At 50.0% G+C, this 25,173-nt stretch overlaps 1 protein-coding gene across 1 annotated transcript; it reads right to left on the reverse strand.

The window, feature by feature from the left end:
- On the reverse strand, window positions 1-24,134 carry LOC149367378 (uncharacterized). Its single transcript, XM_089572231.1, has 2 exons — window positions 23,004-24,134; window positions 1-100 (listed from the first exon to the last, which is right to left on the reverse strand). The coding sequence occupies exons 1-2, from the start codon at window positions 24,038-24,040 to the stop codon at window positions 1-3; spliced, it is 1,137 nt and encodes a 378-aa protein (XP_089428357.1). The 5' UTR covers window positions 24,041-24,134.
- Window positions 24,135-25,173: the final 1,039 nt, after the last annotated feature.

A 25,173-nucleotide genomic window follows, 5' to 3' on the forward strand; every position in this document is an offset into this window, starting at 1 on the left:
TTAGGTCGTGAGGATGGGCTCGGTGGGATCCGTCGTCAGGGCAGGTTGGGGCTTGGAGGTGGCTGCAGGTGACCATGGGCCATTCCGGCCGAAGCGGTGCCTGCACGAGCGCGAGCACGTGATGTGGGCCCTCTTGCAGAAGATGCAACTGGGGACGCAGGTACGGGGTTCAACTGCCTTGTGGGCTTGGCCGGAGCGGTGGCAGAACGCAGACATGTGCTTCGTGCAGACTTTCGCACGGTGGCCTGAAGGCCAGCAGTTCGTGCAGGCATCTGATTTAGGGTGGTGGTGGTGAAAACTTTTATTTTGTGGAATAGAGTTTGGGAGCCACAGAGTGGCCCCGCTACATGGTCGGCGTCCCTAGTCCGGGACACCGCATGACGAGGCCCCGTCTCTCGCCCGTTTCACCAGAACCCTTTGGGACTCAAGCGAGGAGCAGTTGGGGAGGGCAGTCTCCCATGCCTCTCTAGAATGAACAGGGGAAAGGGGAGGTTGGGATTTTGAGTACATGCCCACACCATGTGGAAGATATCACAGGTCTCCCCACAGTGTGGGCATCGCCCATCCGTTCTAGGATCGTAATGTTTTATGATTGCAGGACAGAGTAGAGTACCTGTCTGCAGGCGCCTTAAAGTTCGCTCCTCCGTCTTACTCAGCTCTTTTGCAGGGGCCGGGAAAAGGCCGTGGTTGTCGCTATAATGTGTTGATATCTCCCTGAATCGCAGTGCGGCTGGTTAGTCTCCGAGCCAGAAGAGCTGGGATGAGGAGCCCGGTGAGTAAGCGCTCGGGTAGCCGCGTCAGCGGCCGTAAGCCCTGGTGGCCAGGAGCCCAAATGATTCGTTTGGGTGTTGGATCAGTAGCAGTCCGTCATATATTACAAGCAGCTAAGGGGGAGATCTCCCCTTCCAAGGAATTGGGGGTGCTAAACTCCTACCAGGAGCTGCGGGAGGCCCACCTCGTGAACCAATACACGCGGCTCACGCAGACGGCTCCTGGGCGCCGCCTGCTAAACCGCTTACACATCCAACACGACTGCACTCCAGAGGAGGCGGAGCGTATCCCAGTACTATGGCGCCTTATGCTCTGGGTCTTCCCGCTCCCCCGTAACATGTACACCGACATGCATGAAAACAGACGACAAGCACAGGCACGGGCTCTTGAGAGACAGCACGGCTCCCGACCCGGTGTATATTATGTAGACGTAGCAGGGCCATCGCCCACGAGATTTTACTCGGCCGTTGTCGTTCACCAGGAAATGCACGTTGAAGGACTCCCCTTTCGAGCCCCGAATTCAATGCGAGCCGAGGAAGTAGCGATAGCGCTTGCTGCCGCCCACGCCAATTCGAGAATAATCTTCCCGGACTTCTGATTTACGGCGGAACGGGTGGATCGATAGATCTCACAGTTACAGATGATGGTCCTGGGGAGGGTGATGGTACTGACGAAGGTGTTGAGTATAGATTTGGAGCGCCCGACCTGACGCGCGCCGGCGATAGCGCAGGGGGTGTTGATGTTCATCGCTTGGAGGTCTTGGATTAATCCTTCCTGAATTTGAGAGTCCACAGTGTTGTGTAAGACGCCGCGGAGGGTGTTTTCGGGTGCAGCTATGTAGGCACGCAGGGGGTTAGAAAAAGGGCCCAAGCGGAGTTCTGAGACCCGGACGGAGAGACGAGCGCGCGGCGCAGATGGGCTGCTGACAGTGAATTAGTTATTGTATGAATTGATCCGTACACGCTCGGCAGGTTGGGAGGTGACGTAGTTGATGCTTGCAAGGGCACAGAGGACTTGCATCAGGGCTCCGTTGGTGGTAGTGCGGAGATCAAGCACACGTACCCGTCAGAAGACGATTTTGAAGTCCTCCGCCGGAAGGCGAGGAAGGGGAGCATGGCGACATAGAGTGGCAACACTGGAGGTGGTGTTAGACGGTGGAGGAGAGGTCATGGATGCGTTGGAGGCAGGCGGTGGCGAGACGCTGGGCTGGTGTGCAGCGGCTGCACGGTGTGCCTTCACTGCACGCGCTCAGAGTAAATCCGCTGCAAATTCGGCAGGGGTGATGGACACGCCCTCTACTTGGTAGGCCATATTGTGCGTCTGCGAACGGCAGCGGCACAGGCCGCGAAGCCGAGCCGCGATGGCCGCGGTTGTGACGAAGAACCCAGCAGTGCGTCGAAAGGGGACGGAATCGGGCTCCGAAGGTGTCAAACGGATCCTCCCACCTTCACGGATGCGTTGGTGAAGTTTCGCAAACAAGGGGTGAAAAAGTCCGTAGAAATGTAGTCAAAAAGAACGGAGCCCATGTAAGGCACATCCGTTCAGCTCCGCGTCAGAGTAGCGTCGCTCCAATGGTTGATCGAGAGAGTTTCCTCACCCAATGAACGCTGCGGCCTGTTGCTGCAGTTCCGAGTGTCTGCTGCGACGCTGTCAGCGCTCACGGATCTAGCGCACACCTCCCTGTACTCCACGTACCTCAAAGCGTGATTCAGGCGTCCACTGATCCAGGGAGCCTGCTTTGCGCCCTTCCTTTCAATAAAACTATAAACAATGTTTACTACAATCGAATCGGCGCGAGAGCACGGTTATGGGCTGAGGATAAGACGACGGTGAGCAGGCAGTACCGCGGGACGGACCAGATGGAATTTGATGAAGACGACGCTCTTAACACGAGTATCTTAACCCCCGTCGTGGGTATGTGCCATTCATCCTGAGGACATCATCATCATCAACACGAGGCGTGTTGGCTGCGGCGATAGCCTAGCCTCGCCTATCCTAGCCTGAGCCTAGGCGATAGCCTAGCCTAGATAGTGGACGAAAGACGAAGGCATCGTTCCTAACGGTCGCGTTATTGATGTTCTCCGCTGGGATGGATAAATTGGCCCTTTACCGAGGTACTGTTGCGGCGTCTGCCGCCAGTAATACCTCTTATCACACAGTTCTGCCACGTCTACTTACTGGTAGGCTACTTTTCAATACAGTTTTTCATCGGTTGACCTTGCTGGACCTCCCTATCATGCCCAGGACTTCAAAGAGGCCTTACGTTCTGTTGTAGTTTTAAGTGAAGTCAGTTCCGTCGGACAGTTCCAGATGTCACAGGTGTGGATGATAACTTGCAAGACAGCCCTACAGCCAAAGCTAAGCATGTGAACACCGGAGAGTTACTAGTGAAAAACCGTCGTTGTCTGCTCATTGACCCAGAGCCGCAGACCGTCAAGCTAAACCTTCTTTGGCTCACAGAACACGCAGCATATGTCTAGCCTCCGAGCTTGCGGGAAAGTTACATCCATCACTTTGGAGCACTGTAGAGTTTCGGAAAAGGATGCGATGCGCAGTTTGAATAGAGACATCGCACTGACTGTGGCTCGTAGCGCAACTGTCAACGACGTACCTCATCTCTTGACAGTTTGCGGTCTACAGAGCCTGGTTTTAATTCCAGGCAGGCCCCCTTTGCGTCTCCGTTGCCACATGGTTGGGCAAATACGCCGCCACTGTCGTACTCTCCGGTGTAATGATTGTCGCCGATTTGGCGATACTTCAGAGGCCTTATTTGTGTCGTAAGCCGATAAGCTCTGCAATGGCACCCGTGCCATGGATGACACTCTCCAGGAGCATTTGATGGAAGCGAGAGAAGATTTGGATTCGCCTGGTTGCATGTCAGGCGTTACACGCACTTAATCACCATTTTATCGCCCGGTGTCTGATGCAGGTCCTGATATGCAGCGTTGGCCTTCCACGGCTCCCTGGGCGGTGCAACTGTCTGCAGATGTGGATCGAAAGTGCCTGGCTGAGAACTCAGCGGAAATGCACTCGGTCAGTGATGAAGCTCTTTGTGCACGTTCCTGCCCTGTGCATGAGATGGAGAAATAAAAGGGCGGTGGTGTGGCTGCGGCGCCAAGGACCTGCACTGATGGGATTCCTGATGCCTCTGTTGGGTGTGACAATTAGGTGGCTAATTGCCAGTCTGTCAGCTCACTCCCTGACTGCAAGTGGGGGCTTCGTGTGCCAAGTTCAACTGTGTACTGAAATTGTGGCGTGTTACCGAGTTCTCCCTCCTCTCAGGAGGACGCCGCTCCTGCATCGAAGCACAGGTGCCACCGTCGAAAGTCAAAGACCAAAAAATCTTGCGCTCCAGATCGAGGAGAAAAGGTTCCAGCCCTAGGGTGGTCTCACCTTCCGGACTGGAGCCAGACATCGCGGATGATCGACTTATGGGCACGTTTGTCACCATGGTGAACGTCCACATTGTCGGCACGCTCAGCATCTGTGGGCTCCGGTCCACGCAGAGACAGGCGCCGTTGCTCCGATTGTTTAAGTGCACTCGGTTAGACATTGTCGCTCATCAAGAGACTAAGAAAGTGAATTGAATGCAGAGGTGGCCCTGCGGCACTTAAGAAATTACAATGTGTGTGTGTCGCACTCGATACGCCTTTCGACAGGCTGCTTTCTGTTCTTCATAAAGAGTATATCTCTTGTTGCCAAAGCAACACTACGCTAATCGCCGGGCCACTTCGTGGGGCTCTGGAAAGGCCAAGCTGCGCATGCGCGCACAGCTGGCGCGCCGGTGCCGCCGACGGAGCCGCCGCCGCCGTGCGCTCTCCATCGCCTCGCCGACAGTCTCACCCTATCGCTCTCTCTTTCTCTCTCTCTCTTTCTCTCTCCCTCTCTGATGCGCAGTTGTGATTGAGCATCGACATCTGCGTCGTTTGTGGTGTATGTAAGATTGGCATTGGCTTCGCTCAGCTACGCCAGGATATACCTGCCCTGGGAGAGGGCGAGGTGTCCACATATCGGTGGATACCTGAACCAAAGGAAAGGCGCATAACTGCCCTGTTGAAGCAGCGGACTTTTTCAACCATGCTTTAAACTAAGCGGTGGTAGTGACAGGTGTACGCTGCATGCGTTCGCTGCATGCGCTGGCGTTGACAACGTTGTGCCAGAAACGCGACGCTGAAGCAATAGGCCGTGGACGTTCGTCATTGGCACTCGCGTTCACCACGTTTTACACTGCGATCATTTCAAGGATAGGAAGCGCCGATATTGGGTCCCTGGGTCAGTTCACGTCTCAATCGTGCTTATAGGTACATGGCGTGAAGAGAGATGTGACCTGAGCCATTGACAAGGTTGTGCCAGAAACGCGGCGCTAAACCCATAGGCCATCGGTGTTCATTGTGTTATTGGCGTTGGCGTTGTCAATGTTTTACACTCCGCTCATTTTAAGGAAAGTAAGGCGAGCATGCGCCACGAGTCACGCCAGATGTGCGCATTGACGTCACTTGGTGACGGCGAGACTGTGGGCAATGTTGCTCACGGAACAATATATGGCTTCACGCAACAATGTATGGCTACGGGCGATGTTGCTTTCGCCATTCTCCAGGTTTAACCAGAGCTAAACTACAGCCAATTTTTTCTGACTTTAAGTACCAGGTTGACACAGAAGGACGCGTGATATGTTGTGACTTTCGGCTACATGGTGAATCGTGAAGGTACGTTAACGTGTATGCTTCAAAAAATCGGGTGCAAAGAGCGGTTTTCTTTGAGTTTATGGACTCTTCTAGACGGTGACTGGCATGTTGTACTTATGGGCGATTTTAATTGCCTCTGTGCCCCAAGTGACCCTAAGAACGCTGCAATTTTATCGGCTACCACAGAAAATGCAGTAATATTTAATGTCGGATTGTCATCCGACTTCGCATTTACTAGAAGAACCTCGCATTCACGCCTAGATCGGATTTACGTTTTAGCAGGTCTACTTAAAAGGCGTATTTCGTGAGACGTCAGCCATGTTTCTTTCACTGATCATGCCGTGGTAATTACACCAATTGAAGGATGTGCCCGCCCTAAATTTAAGCCACAGCGGTAACTGTGGAAGCTTAACTCTTCGTTGTTAAATGAGGACTTCAAGCGGCGAGTGGGGACCACTTTGGAACTTTAGAATCTAGCTTAACCATGAGAGTCCCGTTACTTGTAGCTTGGGAGCTGTTTAAGCAGGAAGCTCTTGGAATAGCTATTGAGATCGGCTGCATAAGGTCCTACTTTAAGCATGGTAACGAGAAACGGCTGCTTCAACGCCTTCATAATTTGCGCGAACTTGAATGCGAGGGTACAGGGTTGTACGCAGAAGAAATTGCAACTGTAAAGTGTCACCTTCAAAGGTTCGATGCAGAATGCTTTCGACCGTCCAGTGTATGATCCCGCAGTAATCGTGCTTTGCACTGTGTGGAGCCAACTAGACGGGCCTTGCTTGATGAGCATCGGCACGGGAGTACCAAGCGCATCTGTTGCTCTACTTTGGGGGCACCCTGGTCAGAAGTGCAGAGGAAATAGCAACGGAGTTTCGAAAAAATTTACGAGGAACTTTAGCGGCTAAAGTGGTGAAAGGCGAAAGCCTGAGTGCTGCATTCTGCTACACGATTCTTCACTGCACATTTTGTTGGTGCATTAATTAGTTGCCAATTAATGACGCTTAAGCTTGTCCTTTAGGAGTGGAACGCGACAAAGTGTTGTAGCACGGCCACGGAGTCCAAGGAACGCCACCACCCGTTCGGCGCGATGCGTTGCCCTTTGAACGCAACGCTTTTTGAGGAAAGGAAATGGGGCTGTATTTCTCTGTCATCTCGGTGGACACCTGAGCCGCACCGTACAGGAAGGGAGGAAGTGTGAGTGAAAGAAGAAAGAGGGGCCGTAATGAAGAAAATGAAAATTGTATTTGAGGAAAGGAAATTACGCATTAACTGTCTCACACATCTCAGTAGACACTAGTCGAAATTGTATTTGAGGAAAGGAAGTTGCGCAGCAACTGTTTCACATATTTCGGTGGACACCCGTCAAAATTCGCGCGCGGTGACGTCACGACAATTTGGACCAATCTGAAACGCGGACAAATACGCCTTGCGCGTCGGTAAATTGCTTTTTGAGGAAAGGAAATGCATCTGTCTCTCATATCTCGGTGGACACCTAAACCTCGCCGTAACGGGAAGGGAGGAAGAGGGGAGTGAACGAAGACACCGTATTCACTAGACGCACCTTTGTTCAGTCCAAACCATCGAGCTGGCATGGCGGAATGGTAGCGTGCTTGACTCGCACTCCGGAGACCGGGGTTCGATTCCCAAGTTCGGCCAATTTCTTATCGGTTTTATTTGTTAATCTGGTCTGACTAGAAAGGTTAATTAGACTAATTGGTTAAGTAAGCAATTAACTAAATTTAAAGCGTCACTATACGATCCCCTTAATTGGTTGCATGGTTAGTAACCAAAGTACAATTGGCCCCGATTGAAATTCGCGCACTGTGACGTCACGACCGTTTCAACCAATTGAAAAGCGTGACATTTCTGTCGACAGCTCCTGCGTACAACAATGAGGCATTAAAGGCTTCCGCCTTAATACTGCACCTCCCTTTTTGCAACCGCTTCAAGCACTGCTGTCGATGTTCGTGTAGCGCGCTGGGTGTCTGTGGTTTCCCCGCCTTCTGAGAATAAGTGCGAGGTAATAAGTGGCCCTATAACTGTGGGGAATTAGAAGATGAAATTGACAGATTAACGCTTTCGAAAGCCCCACGTCCTGATGGCCTCTGAGGGGAATTTTATTGCGAAAGCAATACTACTTGCACTTTCACGCCTTTGCCGTGCCGCGGCCGGTGACCACCATCGTGTCGCGGCGGTGACCACCATTGACCTTTAGTTCACCTTGATTGCATTACATTGGATTAGCTTGGATTAGGTTGGATTGGATTAAATTAGATCACGTTACATTACATTACGTTAGATTACATTGCATTCGATTGGATTGGAGTGGATTGGATTGCAGTGGATTGGATTGGAGTGGATTGCATTAGATTAAGTTAGATCACATTAGATTACATTACATTACATTGGATTGTATTGCAGTTGATTGGATTGGATTGGATTGCAGTGGATTGGATCGGAGTGGATTGCATTCGTTTGCATTGGATTGGATTGGATGGCATTGGATTGAAATCGATTGCATTGCATTGGATTGCACTGGATTGGATTGGAGTGCATTGGGTTGGAGTGGATTGCATTGCAGTGCATCGCATTTCATTAAATTACATCACATTAGATTACATTACATTAGATTATATTGGATTGGATTGGAGTGGATTGGAGTGTATTTCATTGCAGTGGATCAGATTGGAGTGGATTGCACTGGATTACATTGGATTAGATTGGATTGGAGTGGATTGGATTGAATTGCATTGAATTCCATTGCATTGGATTGCATTGGAATGGATTGCATTTGATTTGATTTCAGTGGATTGGATTGCATTGGATTCCATTGCATTTGATGGCATTGGATTGGATTGCATTGCATTGGAGTGGATTGCATTGGATTGCATTGCATTTGATTTGATTTCAGTGGATTTGATTGCGTTGCATTGCAGTGCATTATATTACATTTCATGACCTCACATTAGATTACATTAGATTAGATTAGATTGTGTTGGATTGGAGTGGATTGGATGGGATTAGATTGGATTCGCTCAAGCTAGGAAACGACGGCGGGCTGAAGAAACGGATGAAGTTGCTTTCGCAATTTCCGGGCTTAACCAAGCTGAGCCTCTGCCAATTTTTTTTAAGACCTTTAAATCTCTGTTATCCTTTGTCCTACTACAAATCTTTGAGCAGAGTATTGATTCGTTCCTTCGAGTGCCCATAAGCACAGTGCACACTACTGGAAAGACCACGTGCCAACTCTTCAGCGCTATGCTGAGACTTCTGTGCCCCATGGTCTCTCGATTTGTGCCAGGGCGACAGCATGCAGTCTGTTCCTCGCCAAAAAAAATTATTAAGGCGGAAGCCTTTAATGCCTCATCGTTGTAAGCAGGAGCTGTCGACAAGAAATATCACGCTTTTCAGTTGGTCGAAACGGTCGTAACGTCACAGTGCGCGAATTTCAAACGGGGCCAATTGTACTTTGGCTACTAACCATGCAACCAATTAAAGGGATCGTATAGTGATGCTCCAAGTAAGTTTGAGTTTAGTTAATTGCTTACTTAACCAATTAGTCCAATTAACCTTTCTAGTCAGACCAGATAAATAAATAAAACCGTGTAAGAAATTTGCCACGCTTGGGAATCGAACCCCGGTCTCCGGAGTGCGCGTCGAGCTCGCTACCACTCCGCCATGCCAGCTTTTTTTTCTTCAGCATGGTATTTATTACAGTGGTGTAATATTCTATGTACATGAACTATATACAAGCCATTATGAAAACAGTGGTAATCAATACATATTCAAAAGACATACACTAGAAAAGGGGCAATGCAGAGCACATCACTAATAGTGAGTGCCACTCCGGTTCGTACTCAGTCTGGGCATACACGTCTCTTAAATGAACAACCATTCGACTGAAGAGATCCTTTGTAGACACAACAGGTTCACAGTGTCTGTCCATCATGCGGGTTTTCCAGAGGCTGTGTAGTCCAATCAGAAAGAACATGTCCAGGGGTTCATCAACAAATGGCAGCGCAGTGAGATAGCGAACAGAATGTGGAGTCAGATGAATTCTTTTTTTAAATGTGCGTTGCGGGATATCCCAGAAGAGTACTGCATCTTTGCAACCTATGAAACAATTCTCAATTGTTTCTGGTTCATCACAAAGGCGGCAATTAACGGTAGACACAAAAATACCCTTTTTATCTAACCATGTTCTAACGGGCAACGTACCGGTGTGTAACTTAAAGAAAAAGGTCTTTGTACACGGCGAGACTGGCATCTTACGTACTCTTTTGAGTACGTCATGCCCCGGTAAACCAACATACAAAGAGCGGTACATGGGCGGAGGGAAGAGCATACTAATCAAATCCTTATACAACTTTTTCGTCGACACTAAAAAAAGGAACTCAGGAGAAAAACGAAAAAGTAGGAAACGGACAGCCAAATACACCTCTTGCATTATGCCCCACAAACACGGACGGTCACAAACATTGGAAGACACAATGAGGTTGGGCAAAACATGAACTAAATTTGTTTGCAGGAATGAACGTACTATTGGGTGTGTAGTGTCACGGAAAAACATGAAACCTGACACTATCTGTCGGACATACAGGTTAACTAGACCAAGGCCGCCAGCGCTTACAGGCCGAAAAAGGTTATCACGTCTCATGGATTCAAAAGACGAATCCCACACAAAAGTAGCGAAAAGCCTGTGAAAACGCTGGATAGGAAGTCTTGCGCAATGAATAATTTGCAGTGCATAATATATTTTAGTGGCGAGAAACAGATTACAGGCGGTCGCCCTGCCAAAAATTGAGAGGCCATGGGGGACAAACGTTTGAGCATAGCGCTGAAGACTTGACACGCGGTCTTTCCAATAATGTGCGCTATGCTTATAGGCACTCAGAGGGACGCTAAGGTACTTCGGTGGCCTGCATGTCCATGTTATACCAGCATATTCAGCAGGTGTCGAACCGCAGCTACCAAACCAAAGACCGCAACTCTTAGAGCGATTAATCTGACTTCCTGACACCGAACCAAAGTCCTCCGTTAAACGAATAACCTCATCGATGCTTGGCTTATCAGCACAAGAAAACCATATTGTCATATTAGTCAGATTTTCTTTATACAAAAAAACCATATTGTCATATTAGTCATATTGTCTTTATACCAAAAACCGAGGATAAGGAAAAACTTCGATTTGTAGATGGCTACAGACCAATCACGCTTTCTAATGTAGATTATAAGATGTTTGCTAAAGTACTGTCAAATCGGCTGCAGCTTGCAATGTCTACTTTGATTGGGCCTCATCAAACATGTGGCTTGCGGGACGATCAATACAATCTAACCTACATGTAGCGCGTACGGTGTTGCAGTATTGCAGTGACGCTCAAGAACAAGTAGCAATGCTGCAAATTGACTTGGCAAAGGCATTTGATCGAGTGTGCCATTCATTTCTTTTTGCACTTTTAAATCACGTCAGTCTCGGTTAAATACTTTCTACTGGCATACGCCTTTGTTACAAATCCTGTACCACGCGCTTGATTGTTAATGGCTGTCTCTCGCAACCAGTCCCAATTCAGTCTTCGGTGAAACAAGGGTGCCCACTGTCTCCGCTCCTGTTCGCATTATACTTGGAGCCACTTTGCATAAGTGGTGGTGGTGGTGGTGGAACTTTATTTCCAGCGGATATAGAGGAGCGACCCGAAGTCGCCCCCCGCTTAAACGGCGGCCGCTATCCCTTGGGCAGCGGCGGCGTCTTCAGCCAGCTGGAGGAGCTTGATCTGTGTCCCCGGGTCGGGGCTGAGCAATAGAGCCTCCCAATGATCAGAGTCAGTAATGAAGCGACTCGCGGGTAGGGACTGCGGGCAGTTCCAGATCATATGATTTAGATCGGCTTTGGCATCACAATTTTTGCATTTGTCTGAGTAGAGTCCATCCGAATAGAAGCTACACAATTGGGGATTTGGATAGGTTTTAGTTTGAAGTTTACGCCAGGCTTTGGCCTGTTGCTTGGAAAGCGTTTTATCTGCTGAGGGAAATCTGAGTCTTGCAAGCCTGTAGTGCTGCAGGATTTCTCTGTAAGAAAACAACCTGTCCTTGCCGGAGTATAGGGCGGGTGGACTGCACGACCCAGCTCGGCGGGACAGTTCTCGAGCTAGGTTATGAGCCGCCTCATTACCAGCAAGGGAGGCATGAGCAGGCGTCCAGATTAGGCGAATGCGCCGCGTGGGCTGATAATTTAGCAGAATCCGTGCTGCTTGTGGAGAGATTCTTCCAAACGTGTAGTTACGTATTGCCAATTTTGAGTCGCTGACATTGGTTTCTGCCGAGGATCCCGCAATGGCTAGAGCAATGGCTGTTTCTTCACCAACATGTGTGTGCTGAGTGCGTATAGTGCCCCCAGTTATGAATGTACCACATTCCGTGGTGACCACAGCTACCATCCTGTCAGCCGAAGAATCTGCTGCGTCAACATATACCACAGAGGTATCATTAAGGAAACGTTTGACTAATGATTTGGCTCTCTCTGCACGACTTTCAGCGTGGAAATCGGGGTGCATGTTCCGAGGTAGTGGAGGAATGACCAGAAGCTGGCGTATATGCTTGGGAAGGTCAGTGGTTGGTCCGCCTTGTCGTTCGTATGTTATGCCACTTTGCATAAGTGTTATAAACAGTAGAGCTGTCAATGGTTTCCGAATAATGGGCCACGAACTGAAGGTATTGGCTTATGCAGATGATCTTGCGTTTTTTTTCCGCCATGCCAGCTCGATGGTTTGGAATGAACAAAGGTGCGTCTAGTGAATACGGTGTCTTCGTTCACTCCCATCTTCCTCCCTTCCCGTTACGGCGAGGTTCAGGAGTGCACCGAGATATGCGAGACAGATACATTTCCTTTCCTCAAAAACCAATTTACTGACGAGCAAGGCGTCTTTGTCCGCGTTTCAGATTGCTGTCACCACGCGTGAATTTTGACGTGTGAGGCCTGGGCCTTCACAACACGATCGGGGAACTGGTGGATGCCCACCGACAGGCCCAATACATCAGGCTCACAAAAACTTCCACAGGTCGGTATATCCTGGACTCCCTGGGAATCAAAATACCGGCCAACGACCCAACCCTCCTCGCCATCCCACGATCCCTTCACCGACAGCTTCTCATCAGGCCGCTCCCGAGGAATATGCACCCGTCCCACCATGAGCAGCGCCGCAGAGCCCGTGCGAAGGCACTCCATCGAGCGTACGGCCCCCAGTCGGACGCCGTATGGGTGGACGCTGCCTGCACGGGTGATGAAGCGACAGCGGCTGCGGTGGACTCCTCTTCATCCACCCTCCTCACACTACCTCTCCCTCCAGACACGTCCCCGGGAGCCTTGGAGACATGGAGGACCGCCTTCAGCAGGCTGCTTCCATAGTCGATGCGTATGCTAATGACTGTGGGCTCCAATGTGCTCCAGCGAAATCAGAGCTTCTGCATGTCAGAGCGAACCCAAAGGATAGGACAGCAATACACATCTCTCTGTCAGGAGGTCCTATTAGAGAGGTGGAGGAGCTCCGTATTCTGGGCCTTTTCATTCACCAGAGACTCAGACCGGACTCCACTATTGCGAAACTCAAGAGAGTAGGCGAACAGGTAGGGCGCATGATCCGCCGCGTTTCCAACAAGCGGGGTGGTCTGCGGGGCAGGGACGCGCTTCGGCTCGTCTATGCCTTCGTGACTAGCCGGATCCTCTACGCCGTGCCATATCTCCGCACTACTAAGCAAGACGAGGCGCGAATAGACGCCATCATCCGCAAGGCAACTAAGCGAGCCCTGGATCTCCCGGTGGCTACCTCTAATGCCAAACTCAAGGCATTGGGGGTGCTAAACTCCTACCAGGAGCTGCGGGAGGCCCACCTCGTGAACCAATACACGCGGCTCACGCAGACGGCTCCTGGGCGCCGTCTGCTAAACCGCTTACACATCCAACACGACTGCACTCCAGAGGAGGCGGAGCGTATCCCAGTACTATGGCGCCATATGCTCTGGGTCTCCCCGCTCCCCCGTAACATGGACACCGACATGCATGAAAACAGACGACAAGCGCGGGCTCGGGCTCTTGAGAGACAACACGGCTCCCGACCCGGTGTATATTATGTAGACGTAGCAGGGCCATCGCCCACGGGATTTTACTCGGCCGCTGTCGTTCACCAGGAATTGCACGTTGATGGACTCTCCTTTCGAGCCCCGAATTCAATGCGGGCCGAGGAAGTAGCGATAGCGCTTGCTGCCGCCCACGCCAATTCGAGAATAATCATCACGGACTCCCGAAAAGCATGTGAACATTACTTGGCAGGGGAGATCTCCCCCTTAGCTGCTTGTATTCTACGACGGACTGCCACTGATCCAACACCCAAACGAATCATTTGGGCTCCTGGCCACCAGGGCTTACGAGGTAATGAGGCCGCTGACGCGGCTGCCCGAGCGCTTACTCACCGGGCTCCTCATCCCAGCTCTTCTGGCTCGGAGACTAACCAGCCGCTGCTGCGATTCAGGGAAATATTAACACATTATAGCGACAACCACCGCCTTTTCCCGGCCCCTGCAAAAGGGCTGAGTAAGACGGAGGAGCGAACTTTAAGGCGCCTGCAGACAGGTACTCTACTCTGTCCTGCAATAATAAAACATTACGATCCTAACACGGATGGGCGATGCCCACACTGTGGGGAGACCTGTGATATCTTCCACATGGTGTGGGCATGTACTCAAAATCCCCACCTCCCCCCTTCCCGTACCCCTTCCAGAGAGGCATGGGAGACTGCCCTCCTCAACTGCTCCTCGCTTGAGTCCCAAAGGGCTCTGGTGAAACGGGCGATGGTGGTGGTGAAAAACATTTATGATGCAATAAATATTTACAGAGAGGTGATTGGGGTAGGCCCTATTGGCCCTTTCCCCTAACAATACTAGGTGGAGCCCCTATTCCGGGGCCCCATTGGCAAGCAACGCCGCCCGCGTCCGGTGAACCAAGGCCTTTTGGGTCTTTAGGTCCTGACAGCCGAGCAGGGCCGCCTCCCAGTCCTCTCTGGTGGGGTTGGGGTTGGGGGGGATAGATGGGTTTGACTGACACGCCCAAACCATGTGGAAGGTGTCAGCCACCTCCCCACAGAACTGGCACGCGCCATCAAAGGATGGATTGAAATGTTTAAGCACTGCCGGGCACAGTACAGTGTTGGTAAGAATTTTGATGAGGAGGCGCTCGTCAGCGCGATCCAGACCCTTACAAGGGGCCGGGTAGCGCCGGTGCTCCTCCTTGTAGTAATCGGTGATTTGTTTGAATGTAATGGCCAGATTGTCTGATTGGGAGTACCCTTCCAAGGACAGGGAGATAGCCCGGGGAGAGAGTGCGCGGGCGGCCTGATCGGCCTGTTCGTTTCCCTGGAGTCCCTGGTGACCGGGGGCCCAAATCAGGTTGCGTGGAGTTGGATCTTCAGATCGACAGCTATATTCCAGTATGCGCCAGGCAAGCGGGGGAGCCCAGCCCAACTCGTAGTTCCGACAGGCCCCTCGCGAGTCGGTGATGATGTGTTTCGACTTGGGAGTAGTGAGAGCAAGAGCAATGGCAATCTCCTCCGCGTGTGTTGCGCTGTAGGCTTTGAAAGTGAGCCCGTTGACTGTGTTTGTGTTGTGTACGACTGCGGCCGTGTACCACACCCCGTGGTGTGGGCCGGCAACGTCCACGTAATACACATGTTGTTGGTTACCATAGTATCGCGCCAACGCTTCCGCGCGCGCCTGGCGACGACCGCTATGGTCTTCTCTGGACATGTTGCGGGGAAGGGGTCGGACCCGGAGGGCGCGTCTCCAGGGTGCTGGCACTCTCTCCCTTTCCTCAATATGGTAGTCATGTTTGATGTGTAGCCGGTCCAAGAGGCGGCGACCGGACGTGGTCTGTGCAAGACGCGTGTATTGGTTGACTAAGTGGGCCTCTTGAAGCTCCCGAAATGTGTTCACCACGCCTAAGGCCAGAAGTCGCTGGTTGGACGTGGTGACCGGGAGGTCGAGAGCCCGCTTGATGACTTTCCGGTGGATGACCTCCAGTTGGTCATCATCATGTTTGCGCAGGTGCAAGTAGGGGGTTGAGTAGAGGATTCTACTCGTTACGAAAGCATGGGCAAGCCGCAGTGCATCCTTGCTTCGTAATCCGCCCCGCTTGTTGGAGACCCGGCGGGAGACGGGGCCTCGTCGTGCGGTGTCCCGGACTAGGGACGCCGACCATGTAGCGGGGCCACTCTGTGGCTCCCAAACTCTTTTTTTACAATATAAAAGTTTTCACCACCACCACCACCCAGAGGCTGCAGAGGAAGCCGCCATTGCACTTGCTATAACCCGCACGGAAGCCCGGTATATTTTAACTGACTCTAAAACTGCGATTCTAAATTTTGCTCGAGGCCGAGTTCATGTCCCTGCTTTTGGGATACTGGACTCGCCCGATGCACCCCCGCCCCGCCAAGTGGAGCTGATATGGTTGCCTGCGCACTCCGGGAATCCCGGAAACGAGGCCGCCAACCTTTTAGCCCGAGGTTCTTTAAACCGGGCTCAGGTGGCCTCGGATCGGGGATTCACGAAGGATCGCATGCACTCATTCAGTGAGCTGACCCAGGCATACAGAGCCTCTCGCCAGCTCTACCCCCCGCCCCACCCCTCCCTAGATAACAGACACGCAACACTCTGGCGCAGATTACAAACACATACTCTCCCCTCGCCCCTTACCCTAACCCACTATCATCCCTCCTTCCCCACTCCTGCTTGCGCCCTATGCCCAGAACCCTTCGCTTCTTCCCTCCACATCCTTTCCCTCTGCCCGGCGGACCCTCCCCCGCGGGACCTAGAGAACCTCAAGACCTGGGAGGACTGCGAGACCCTGCTGCGCTCGGAGTACCCGGCCGTGCAGACCATCGCCACCGGCCGTGCTGCCAGTGTTATGGACCTTAGGAACATAAACACTTGAGTGCAGTGGGGTCGTGCGGGGACCCTGGGGCGTGCCCCGAATTCCTTTGTAAATAAAGTTTTCTCTCTCTCTCTCTCTCTCCACCGAAATATGTGAGACAGTTACTGCGCAACTTTCTTTCGTCTAATACAATTTTACTGAGATATGCGAGACAGTTAATGCGTAATTTCCTTTCCTCAAATACAATTTTCGTTTTCTTCATTACGGCCCTCTTTCTTCTTTCACTCCACTTCCTCCCTTCCTGTACAGTGCGGCTCAGGTATCACCGAGATGACAGAGAATTACTGCGCCATTTACTTTCCTTAAAAAGCGTTGCGTTCAACGGGCAAGGCGTCGCGCCGAACGGGTGGTGGCGTTCAATGGACTCCGTGGCAGCGCTACAACACGCTGTCGCGTTCCACTCCTAAAGGTGAAGCTTAAGCGTCATTAATTGGCAGTTAATTAATGCACCAACAAAATGTGAAGTGAACAATCGCGTAGCAGAATGCAGCACTCAGGTTTTCGCCTTTCAGCACTTTAGCCGCTAAAGTTCCTCGTAATTTTTTATATACTGCAAGTTATTCATTGCACAAGACTTTACGTCCAACGTTCCAACAGAGTTTTCACAACTTTTTAGTGAGGTTCGTTTTTTGAAACAACGAGGCGTGACAACTTTTTCCGGCCTTTTGCTGCCTCGGCTTAGTCCACGTGTATGTCTGACAGGTGGTTTCACCTATCATGTTTTCCCGGGACACTACACACCAAATAATGCCAGCATTGCTGCAAGTAAATTTAGCGCATGCTTAACCGAGCATCATTGTGTATTCTAATGCTCCTGATCGCCCGTGTTTGTTGGGATTCATGCATGAGGAGTATTTTTCTGTTCGTTTCCAGCTATTTAGTTTGGTTTTCACCCGACTTCCTTTTTTCAATGTCGAGGAAACGGTTGTACAAGGACTTAATCTGTTTGCTCTTTCCTCCGCCACTATATCCCCTTAGCGAAAAAGAGGATGTGCTAAAAATGCATTTCAAACGTATTGTATTAATTTCATATTTATTTCGCATTTTTCTGTCCCTATGCTTAAACTGCAATACGAATGCTTTCTAAGTATACTAGGAATAATATTTTAAACGTTCTTAAAAATACGTGAAAAGTACATTTTTGCCCGCTTAGCATATTTATAATGCATTAAAAATATATTAAAAATATACGTTAGAAATATACTAAAAATATACATTTAATACATTAAAAATGTGTTTACTCGGGCTTAAAAAAAGTCTACTGGGCGGCTCCATGGAATGACAAGGGTTAATTCTTCAACTGGAGAACAAATCGTACACGGGTATTTATCATTAATCAACAGGAGTCTGATATTGTAAGGTCACGTGATTGAATGGGAACGGCAGATACCTACACACAGCATACCAAGACGACAGTGACACAGCAAACAACAAATCCTACGACAAGCGCTATACTTGGCTTGCCGTATATATACCCAGCGAAAGCGACGCACTATTTTGCGCGGTGAGGCGTTTTTTTGCGCAAATACTGTGGGCTGCCAAATTATCGCTGAAGTACCCTACTGGTCGCGTTTGAATCTGGGGTTAATCGAGAACGGAATTGCTAGTTGAAACTTGCGTCAGGCACGGGTCAGGAGTCGAACTGCCAACCAACAGATACATGGGTGTGTAAGGGAGCCGGTCTGCCCTGCCAGACGGGGTCCTTTCCGCTGGCTTATTCGGACCCAGAAGTACCCAAGGCGCTTTTGCTGGTATAATGCTATCACGATCTCACACGGAAATGTTCGAATGACATTTAGTGGAATGAAATTCGAGAATAGGAATGACATTCGGACTCGACGGACTGCCGCGGTGCTGCACGACACTTTCGAAACGTATTCGAAAGCCTCAGCTCGTTTTCAGTGTACAGCGACGACGACGACGGCGGTCACACTAGTCCGACAATGACAGTATATATCACGCTGAACAACAGCATGTAACTATAGTGAAATATCTAGTTTACTATAATATGATTCTAGAGGGACACGTTTTTCAGGCCAACGACACCGACGAATCCGGTCGGCGGACGGTCAGCCTTGTCGGCGGCTGAGCGAGAGCACGGTGATGAGGCGGCGGTGTGTATATGCTCGCGCTTCTAAATGAGTGAAACGAACGGCTATATTTCACGTGTGCACACCTGAACACTCACCAGCGATAAGCGCTTGCCAAATAAATTTCAATCGACGACGGCTCTGTTCCCTTCCGCGACGACTAGGCCCAGCGAGTTCGCAGGGTTGGATCTGTGATTTCGGCGGTTCCCAGGTGAAAATGTCTTAATGGGATTGCTTCTGGTTTCAAGTGGGGCCTTATGGTTTTTAATGGTCCCAGAAGGAGCCTTACTGGTTCCAGAAGAAGTCCTAATGGTCCCATATGTAGGGCTTCTGGTACCTGATGAGCTCCTTAATGGTCCCTCATCTGGTATTTTAAGGACCCGATGGGCCCCAAATGGTCCATTAAGGGGTGATGCCATTCCCAGATGAAGCTCATCTGGTTCCATAAGGAACACTATTGGTCCCTTAAGGAGCGATGCCATTTCCATTTCAAGCTCATCTGGTTCCAGATGGCAGTGGAGTCCTTCTGGTTTCCGCCTTACTGGTTGCTTATTGGTTCAGGACTTAAATGAATCCTCAGTGGAGAACCTGTTGCTTTACATGCGACTAGGAGTGTGCTAGGCTGGGTCTGGATTAATGATAGCCCAGCAGCACAACTTAGTGCCAAAAAATAGCCTACACTTTGGATGATTGCAGCCATTTAAACCCAAGTGCCGGCCATTTATAGCTTATTAAACTGTGCAGCCATTCTACTGTTATTTACAGTCAACCAACAGCTGTATGCAAATGAATGTCACATTTCCATGTTGGTGCAATTCCATTTCCGTGGACCGGCTTGAACATTGAGACACGGACGTTGAATGACAAACAGGACAGACCATTGACCTTTAGCTTTAATGAAGATAGACCAAGCAGGACATATACACATAATGTAGTGTGGGCAGTTGATAAAGATTGTTACATCCTTTATTGCTGGTGGCAGGGTACAGACTGGCAGGAAAGCCACCAACACGTGACACATGGTAACTCAGGGTTGCTTGGCCCTAAAGATTGTCCCGCTATAACACTCCTCCCCCCTACGTCACGAAGTCCTTCAGATACGCAGGGCGGCTGCGTTAGCACTGTGGTCGCTGGACTTGAAGGGAAGCACTCTCTTAACGGTCCTCACCACAGGAAGCAGATTCAGTACTGGGCGCTGCAGCCTCCTCCAGTCTTTCTCCTTGGTCCCGTCTTCCAGGGTCCTCTGGGCTTGAAGGAATGCCAAGCCCGGAACACCCTGCCGGGGAAGCAACCAGCGGTTCCCCCTGTTCACACATTTCAGAAGTGGAACTGTCCAATGCGTAGCTGGCAGAACGACTTCTGAGTTGGTCAACATGACGTCTCCATCGACGACCGTCCTTGGTGACGACCAAGTACGACACTGGTCGTGTGACAGCATCCACAATGCCCGGCAACCACTTGGGCCCATAGAGATAGTTGCGCACAAACACTCGATCCCCCACATCAAACAGTCGCACTGCCTGGCTATGGCGCTGCATCACCTGCTCTTGTTTCTGCTGCACACCAGACTGCAGGTCAGGATGCAGACGCTCTAACACAGTTGAAAGTTTCCTGCCCATTAGCAATTTGGCCGGGCTCTTGCCTGTTGTAGCATGAGGCAGGATATGCTGGGTCATTAAAAACCTAGCCAGACATGTGTCGATATCGCCTCCAACCATTCGCTTGAGTACTTCCTTGGTTTCGCACACCATGCACTCTGCTTGACCATTCGAAGAAGGGTGATATGGGGCAACGGTCACATGTCGGATTTGATTTCGGCACATGAAGTCTCTGAACTCCTCCGAACAAAAGGCAGTTCCATTATCAGAAACAAGTTTCTGGAATGCCATGAGTAGCAAAAAGGAAACGAAGCTTCGCACAAACTGCAGCTGCCGACATGGAATTCATCCGGCACACTTCCAACCACTTTGAGTGAGAGTCCACCACAATGAGGAAGACTTTGCCTAGGAAGGGCCCAGCAAAATTTATGTGTAGTCTTGTCCAAGGACGCTTGGTGAATTCCCAAGGGTGAATCTTTGCAGCTGCTGGCGCAGACCTGGATTCCTGACAACGTGCACAGTCTCTCACCTTCTGCTCAACATCTCTGTCGATTCCTGGCCACCACACGGCTCCTCTGGCAAGCCCCTTCATCTTGACAATTCCTGGATGAACTGTGTGAAGAATGTCCATGACATACGGTCGAGCTGGCTCTGGAATGATCACACGACTGCCCCACAGCAAACAACCTTGGTACACCGACAGTTCATGCTTGCGGCTCACAAACGCTGCAAACTCTTCTGGCAGCTTGCCCTCTGGCCACCCATGCTGCACCCAATTGCAGACTCTAGCCAACAGCTTATCCCTTGACGTGAATCTTGCCACCTTCCTAGAGCTCCATGCTACTTCCGGCGCCATTTCCAGCATTCCTACTTCCCAAAGACGCTGCTCCTCTTCCTCTGCCCTACTGGCTCTCAGTGGTAAACGACTCAATGCATCAGCATTGGAAAGCTTCTCCGCTGGTCGATACTCAATTTCATAGTCATAAGCCGATAACATGAGAGTCCAACGCAGCATCCGTGGTGATAGCACCTGGGAAATGGGCTTGGCATGGTGCAACAGTCGTAAGAGAGGTTTGTGGTCTGTCACAATTTTGAAATGTCTCCCATATAGAAACTGATGATACTTCTTTATGCCAAAGCCGATGGCGAGCGCTTCTCGGTCTGTCTGGGCATAATTCCGTTCTGCCGCACTCATAGTTCTCGACGCATATGCAACCGGTCTCTCGCTGCCATCATCGCACACAAGACTCAACACAGCACCCAGTCCGTACGGGGATGCGTCACAGGCCAGCACTAGGGGCTTGTTGACATCATAGTGCACCAGAACATGTGATGACTGCAGCAGATCTTTCGCCTGGCGAAATGCTTCTGCCTCAGCTTCCATCCAACGCCACTCGCGAGCCTTGTCCAACAGCCGGTACAGTGGCTTCAAGGCATGAGCTGCTCCTTTAAGAAACTTGTTGTAAAAGTTCAGAGCTCCTAAAAAGGTTTGAAGTTCCTTTTTGCATGTTGGCTCTGGGGCCTTGTGAATAGCACGCACCTTGTCTTCTGTCGGCTGCACACCTGCAGAGTTCACACGGAATCCCAAGTAACACACTTACTCAACACAAAATTGACATTTGTCAAACTTTAGTCGCAGACAGTCTTCATGAATTCTTTTGAGCACTTCTTGTAAACGAGCATTGTGCTGCGCCTCATCCTTTCCACCGATCAAGATGTCATCCAAGAACACAAGAACACCATCAATTCCATGCAACAGTTCTTCCATGTACCTCTGAAAAATAGCCACTGCCACGCCAAATTGAAGACGGGTTACGAGGAACAGTCCCCGATGTGTTGTAACCGTCAACAAGTCAGCTGTTTCTTCATCAACAGTCTTCTGTTGATACGCCTGTCCGAGGTCTGGCCTTGAAAACTTCGAGCAACCTGCCAGCCTGGCAAACAGCTGCCCTGGTGTCGGCAGGGGATACGTTTCCCACTGCACTACACGATTGACTGTGCTCTTGTAGTCCCCGCAGATCCTTATCAATCCATCTTTTTTGACAACTGGGACGACAGGTGTTGCCCACTTCGAGTGCCGCACAGGCTGGAAAATGCCTTGGCTCACCAACTAGTCCATTGCTTCGTCGACCTTCGGTCTCAATGCAAACGGTACTTGTCGTGGCTTCAGAAATCGCGGCGGAGCTGCCGGGTTCACCTCTATGTGTACAGGAGGCCCTTTACTTGTCCCAAGTCCAGGCTCAAAGACTGAAGAATACTTCTTGAGCAAGGCTGTTGTTCCCCTACTGCCAGTTCGACTCGGCTCGTACACACTGTGAACACCACTCAGACTTATTCCCAAGGACTTGAACCAGTCCCGACCGAGAAGTCCGATACTAGCACCCTTAACGACCACCAATCGCAGGCGATGTTCCTGCCCCTTGAATTCCACCTGGCGGGAAAGCCGCCAACATTTGACACATGGTAACTCAGGGTTGCTTGGCCCTAAAGATTGTCCCGCTATAACAAAGAAGACACACACACACACACACACACACACACACACACACACACACACACACACACACACACACACACACCACACACACACACACACACACACACACACACACACACACACACACACACTGCAGTGTGGGCAGTTGATAAAGATGGTATATATACACACGGTGATGGGGGGCTGTGCACATGACAAAAAATAGAACTGCAATGAAGTATGGACAACTAACTAACAGAAAGAGTTTTTACACACAGCTTTACAAAAAAAACTCTTCCATCAAACTTAATATAAGTGCATGGAGTCACACCATGTAAGAGTTCAATGAAGTGTGTAGACTCTGCCTGGCGAGCTCTCAATATGTGTGCACAATTATATGAGGCACACGTGACAAACTTCTTCGATGAAGCAAACACTCTTGTATTGCCTGCTAGATCCTTGAAGGAAACAATACGCTCTATCTTGAGGCATGTTCCTTGATCTGTAACCAGTGCTGTAGAGTCTGTTTTATTTGCCCTTGAGTACTGCTCACTGTGGAACATGTGCCCAGACACAACAACTCGGTCATGCTCCACAACAGGGCCACTTATAATGTCACCAACATGGTTTTCAACTAAGTCACAAAGCGGCTCAGAGAGAGGTCTAGGCTTGCTAGGCAAGAGAATGCCTTTGTTGTCTGATGGACAAGCTCCTGACAAAAACAGCCGAGTATGAGGACTAGCTAATGCCTTCATGTTTTTGTAGTTGCTTGCCATCATCAGCCTCTCTACAATTTGCACAGGCACTCCTCTGGCCGATGTGACCAGTTCTTTCAAATGACCAATATTGGATTCAAAAGGAAAACAGGAATGTGCCCAGAGTGGACCCTGCTGTGCAGCACTTTTTGGAATGTGCAGCAACTGGTGCACATTGTACGTCATGTACTTTTTTCCATACAAAAACTGCACTCCGACGACAAACTTAACGAGGAACTCCGAACTTCTAGTTACATCTGCTTTGCTGATTTCTTTCCGCAGCAGGAGAGAAATTCCTTCAACAAGCAGTGCGAAATGCTCAAAGTACTCCTTTGGCAAGATCCCTTCCAGACACGGCAATGAGAAATAAAGCAGCCATTGCTGCCACTCTGACGCTTTCCAGTACTTTCGTACAGAAAGTGAACGGGGCAGGCGGCACACAGAAAGATGAGGCCTGATGGCACAGAGGCGTTCGTCTACAGCAGCAAGAACCTGTGGTGAACCGATATAGAATGGTTCTCCCACACACGATAACCAAAGTTCAGTCATCTGACGCGACACACCTAGCAGTACACAATGCATATAGTCTGGGGTGAAACCCCAGATTACATCAAAGTGCTGCAGGTTCATCAATGGTGTTGGGCCTTTCACGCCTTGCACTGCTTCTCCACCATCCGCAGCCGCACGCATCTTCTGCCAAGTGTCTGCTGCATCCCTGTCAGGCACGATATTGTCAACAGGGTACTTGACAGTACCTGTTTGGAATAGTAACACAAAGCAGAAAGTCAATGGCTTTCCACAGAGAGCTCAGAAAGTGACTGCCCTATATTATCAAAGTCCAGACTCGATCAGAAGATAGGAGAAAACGCCTTACTGTAATGATATCAATGATAGCAGTGCAGTAAAATTTGTGCTATTGTAATTGCACAATACTAAAAATAAAGCATCTCAAATATTCGCATTTCAAACATAGCACATCATATATGTGTGAATGCACATCTTAATATATATATTAGTGCTACTTCTTAAGATTTTTGCTTTAACTAATTCACTTACCATCTACACTCTCTCCAGGATGCAAGCACCATCCGCAGCCATAAAAACCATTGAACTGAACGAAGTTCTGCATTGCCGCCCTTGCAGGTGCGTCGGCACAGCAGCTGAGACAAAATACCTGCAATAAATAAAGACAATGATTTTAAGCTTTTCTTTGAGTGAGCTTCTGCAAAAAGCACTAAGCAAAAAGCAATTTGACTGTCCCATATTCTCATGGCAAGCTGCAATGGAGCGCACAATCACTTTCTGCAAATCAGTATTTCCATGTTGCCACAAATTTCACTACATATTGTTTATTGCTGCTGCCTTATCTTTTGACAACCTCATAAGAACAACCCTAACATGCCGAGACAGCACTGATTTATGACGAATTTGGGATAAGCTTTCATTTCATGGGGTTTAACATCCCAAAGCGACTCTAGGCTATGAAGGACCACCTGTGGTTCTTTGACATGCCCTGACATCGCACAGTACACGGGCCTCTAGAATTTCGCCTCCACCAAAAATGCAACTGCTGCGGCTGGGGTCGAACCCACATCTTTTGGTCAGCAGCTGAGCACACATAACCACTGACCCACTGCAGCGCTATTTGGGATAAAAAAAAAGTAAGCAGCAGTAATGTTGCTGCAGGAAAGGCAGTAGAGTGGGTAGACTGCCCAATGAGTGGCAATAGAAGTGCAGCTACTGAGAAATACAAAAGGTGATGTATCTACACTGGCTGCTGCCATTCACAAGCTCTGTGAGTCGTCGATGTTGAAGAAAAAATG

This window comes from Amblyomma mixtum, chromosome 1 (genome assembly GCF_055824585.1).
Source record: "Amblyomma mixtum isolate Tamu chromosome 1, ASM5582458v1, whole genome shotgun sequence".
NCBI classification, from domain to species: Eukaryota; Metazoa; Arthropoda; class Arachnida; order Ixodida; family Ixodidae; genus Amblyomma; species Amblyomma mixtum.

Bases quoted from the DNA above. Each gene is read 5' to 3' on its own strand.
- LOC149367378 (XM_089572231.1), bottom strand. From the start codon at position 24,040: ATGCGTGCGGCTGCGGATGGTGGAGAAGCAGTGCAAGGCGTGAAAGGC. The intron at 101-23,003 runs GTGTGCCTCATA...GCGCTCGTGCAG, and splicing joins TCATCGAAGAAGTTTGTCAC to GCACCGCTTCGGCCGGAATG.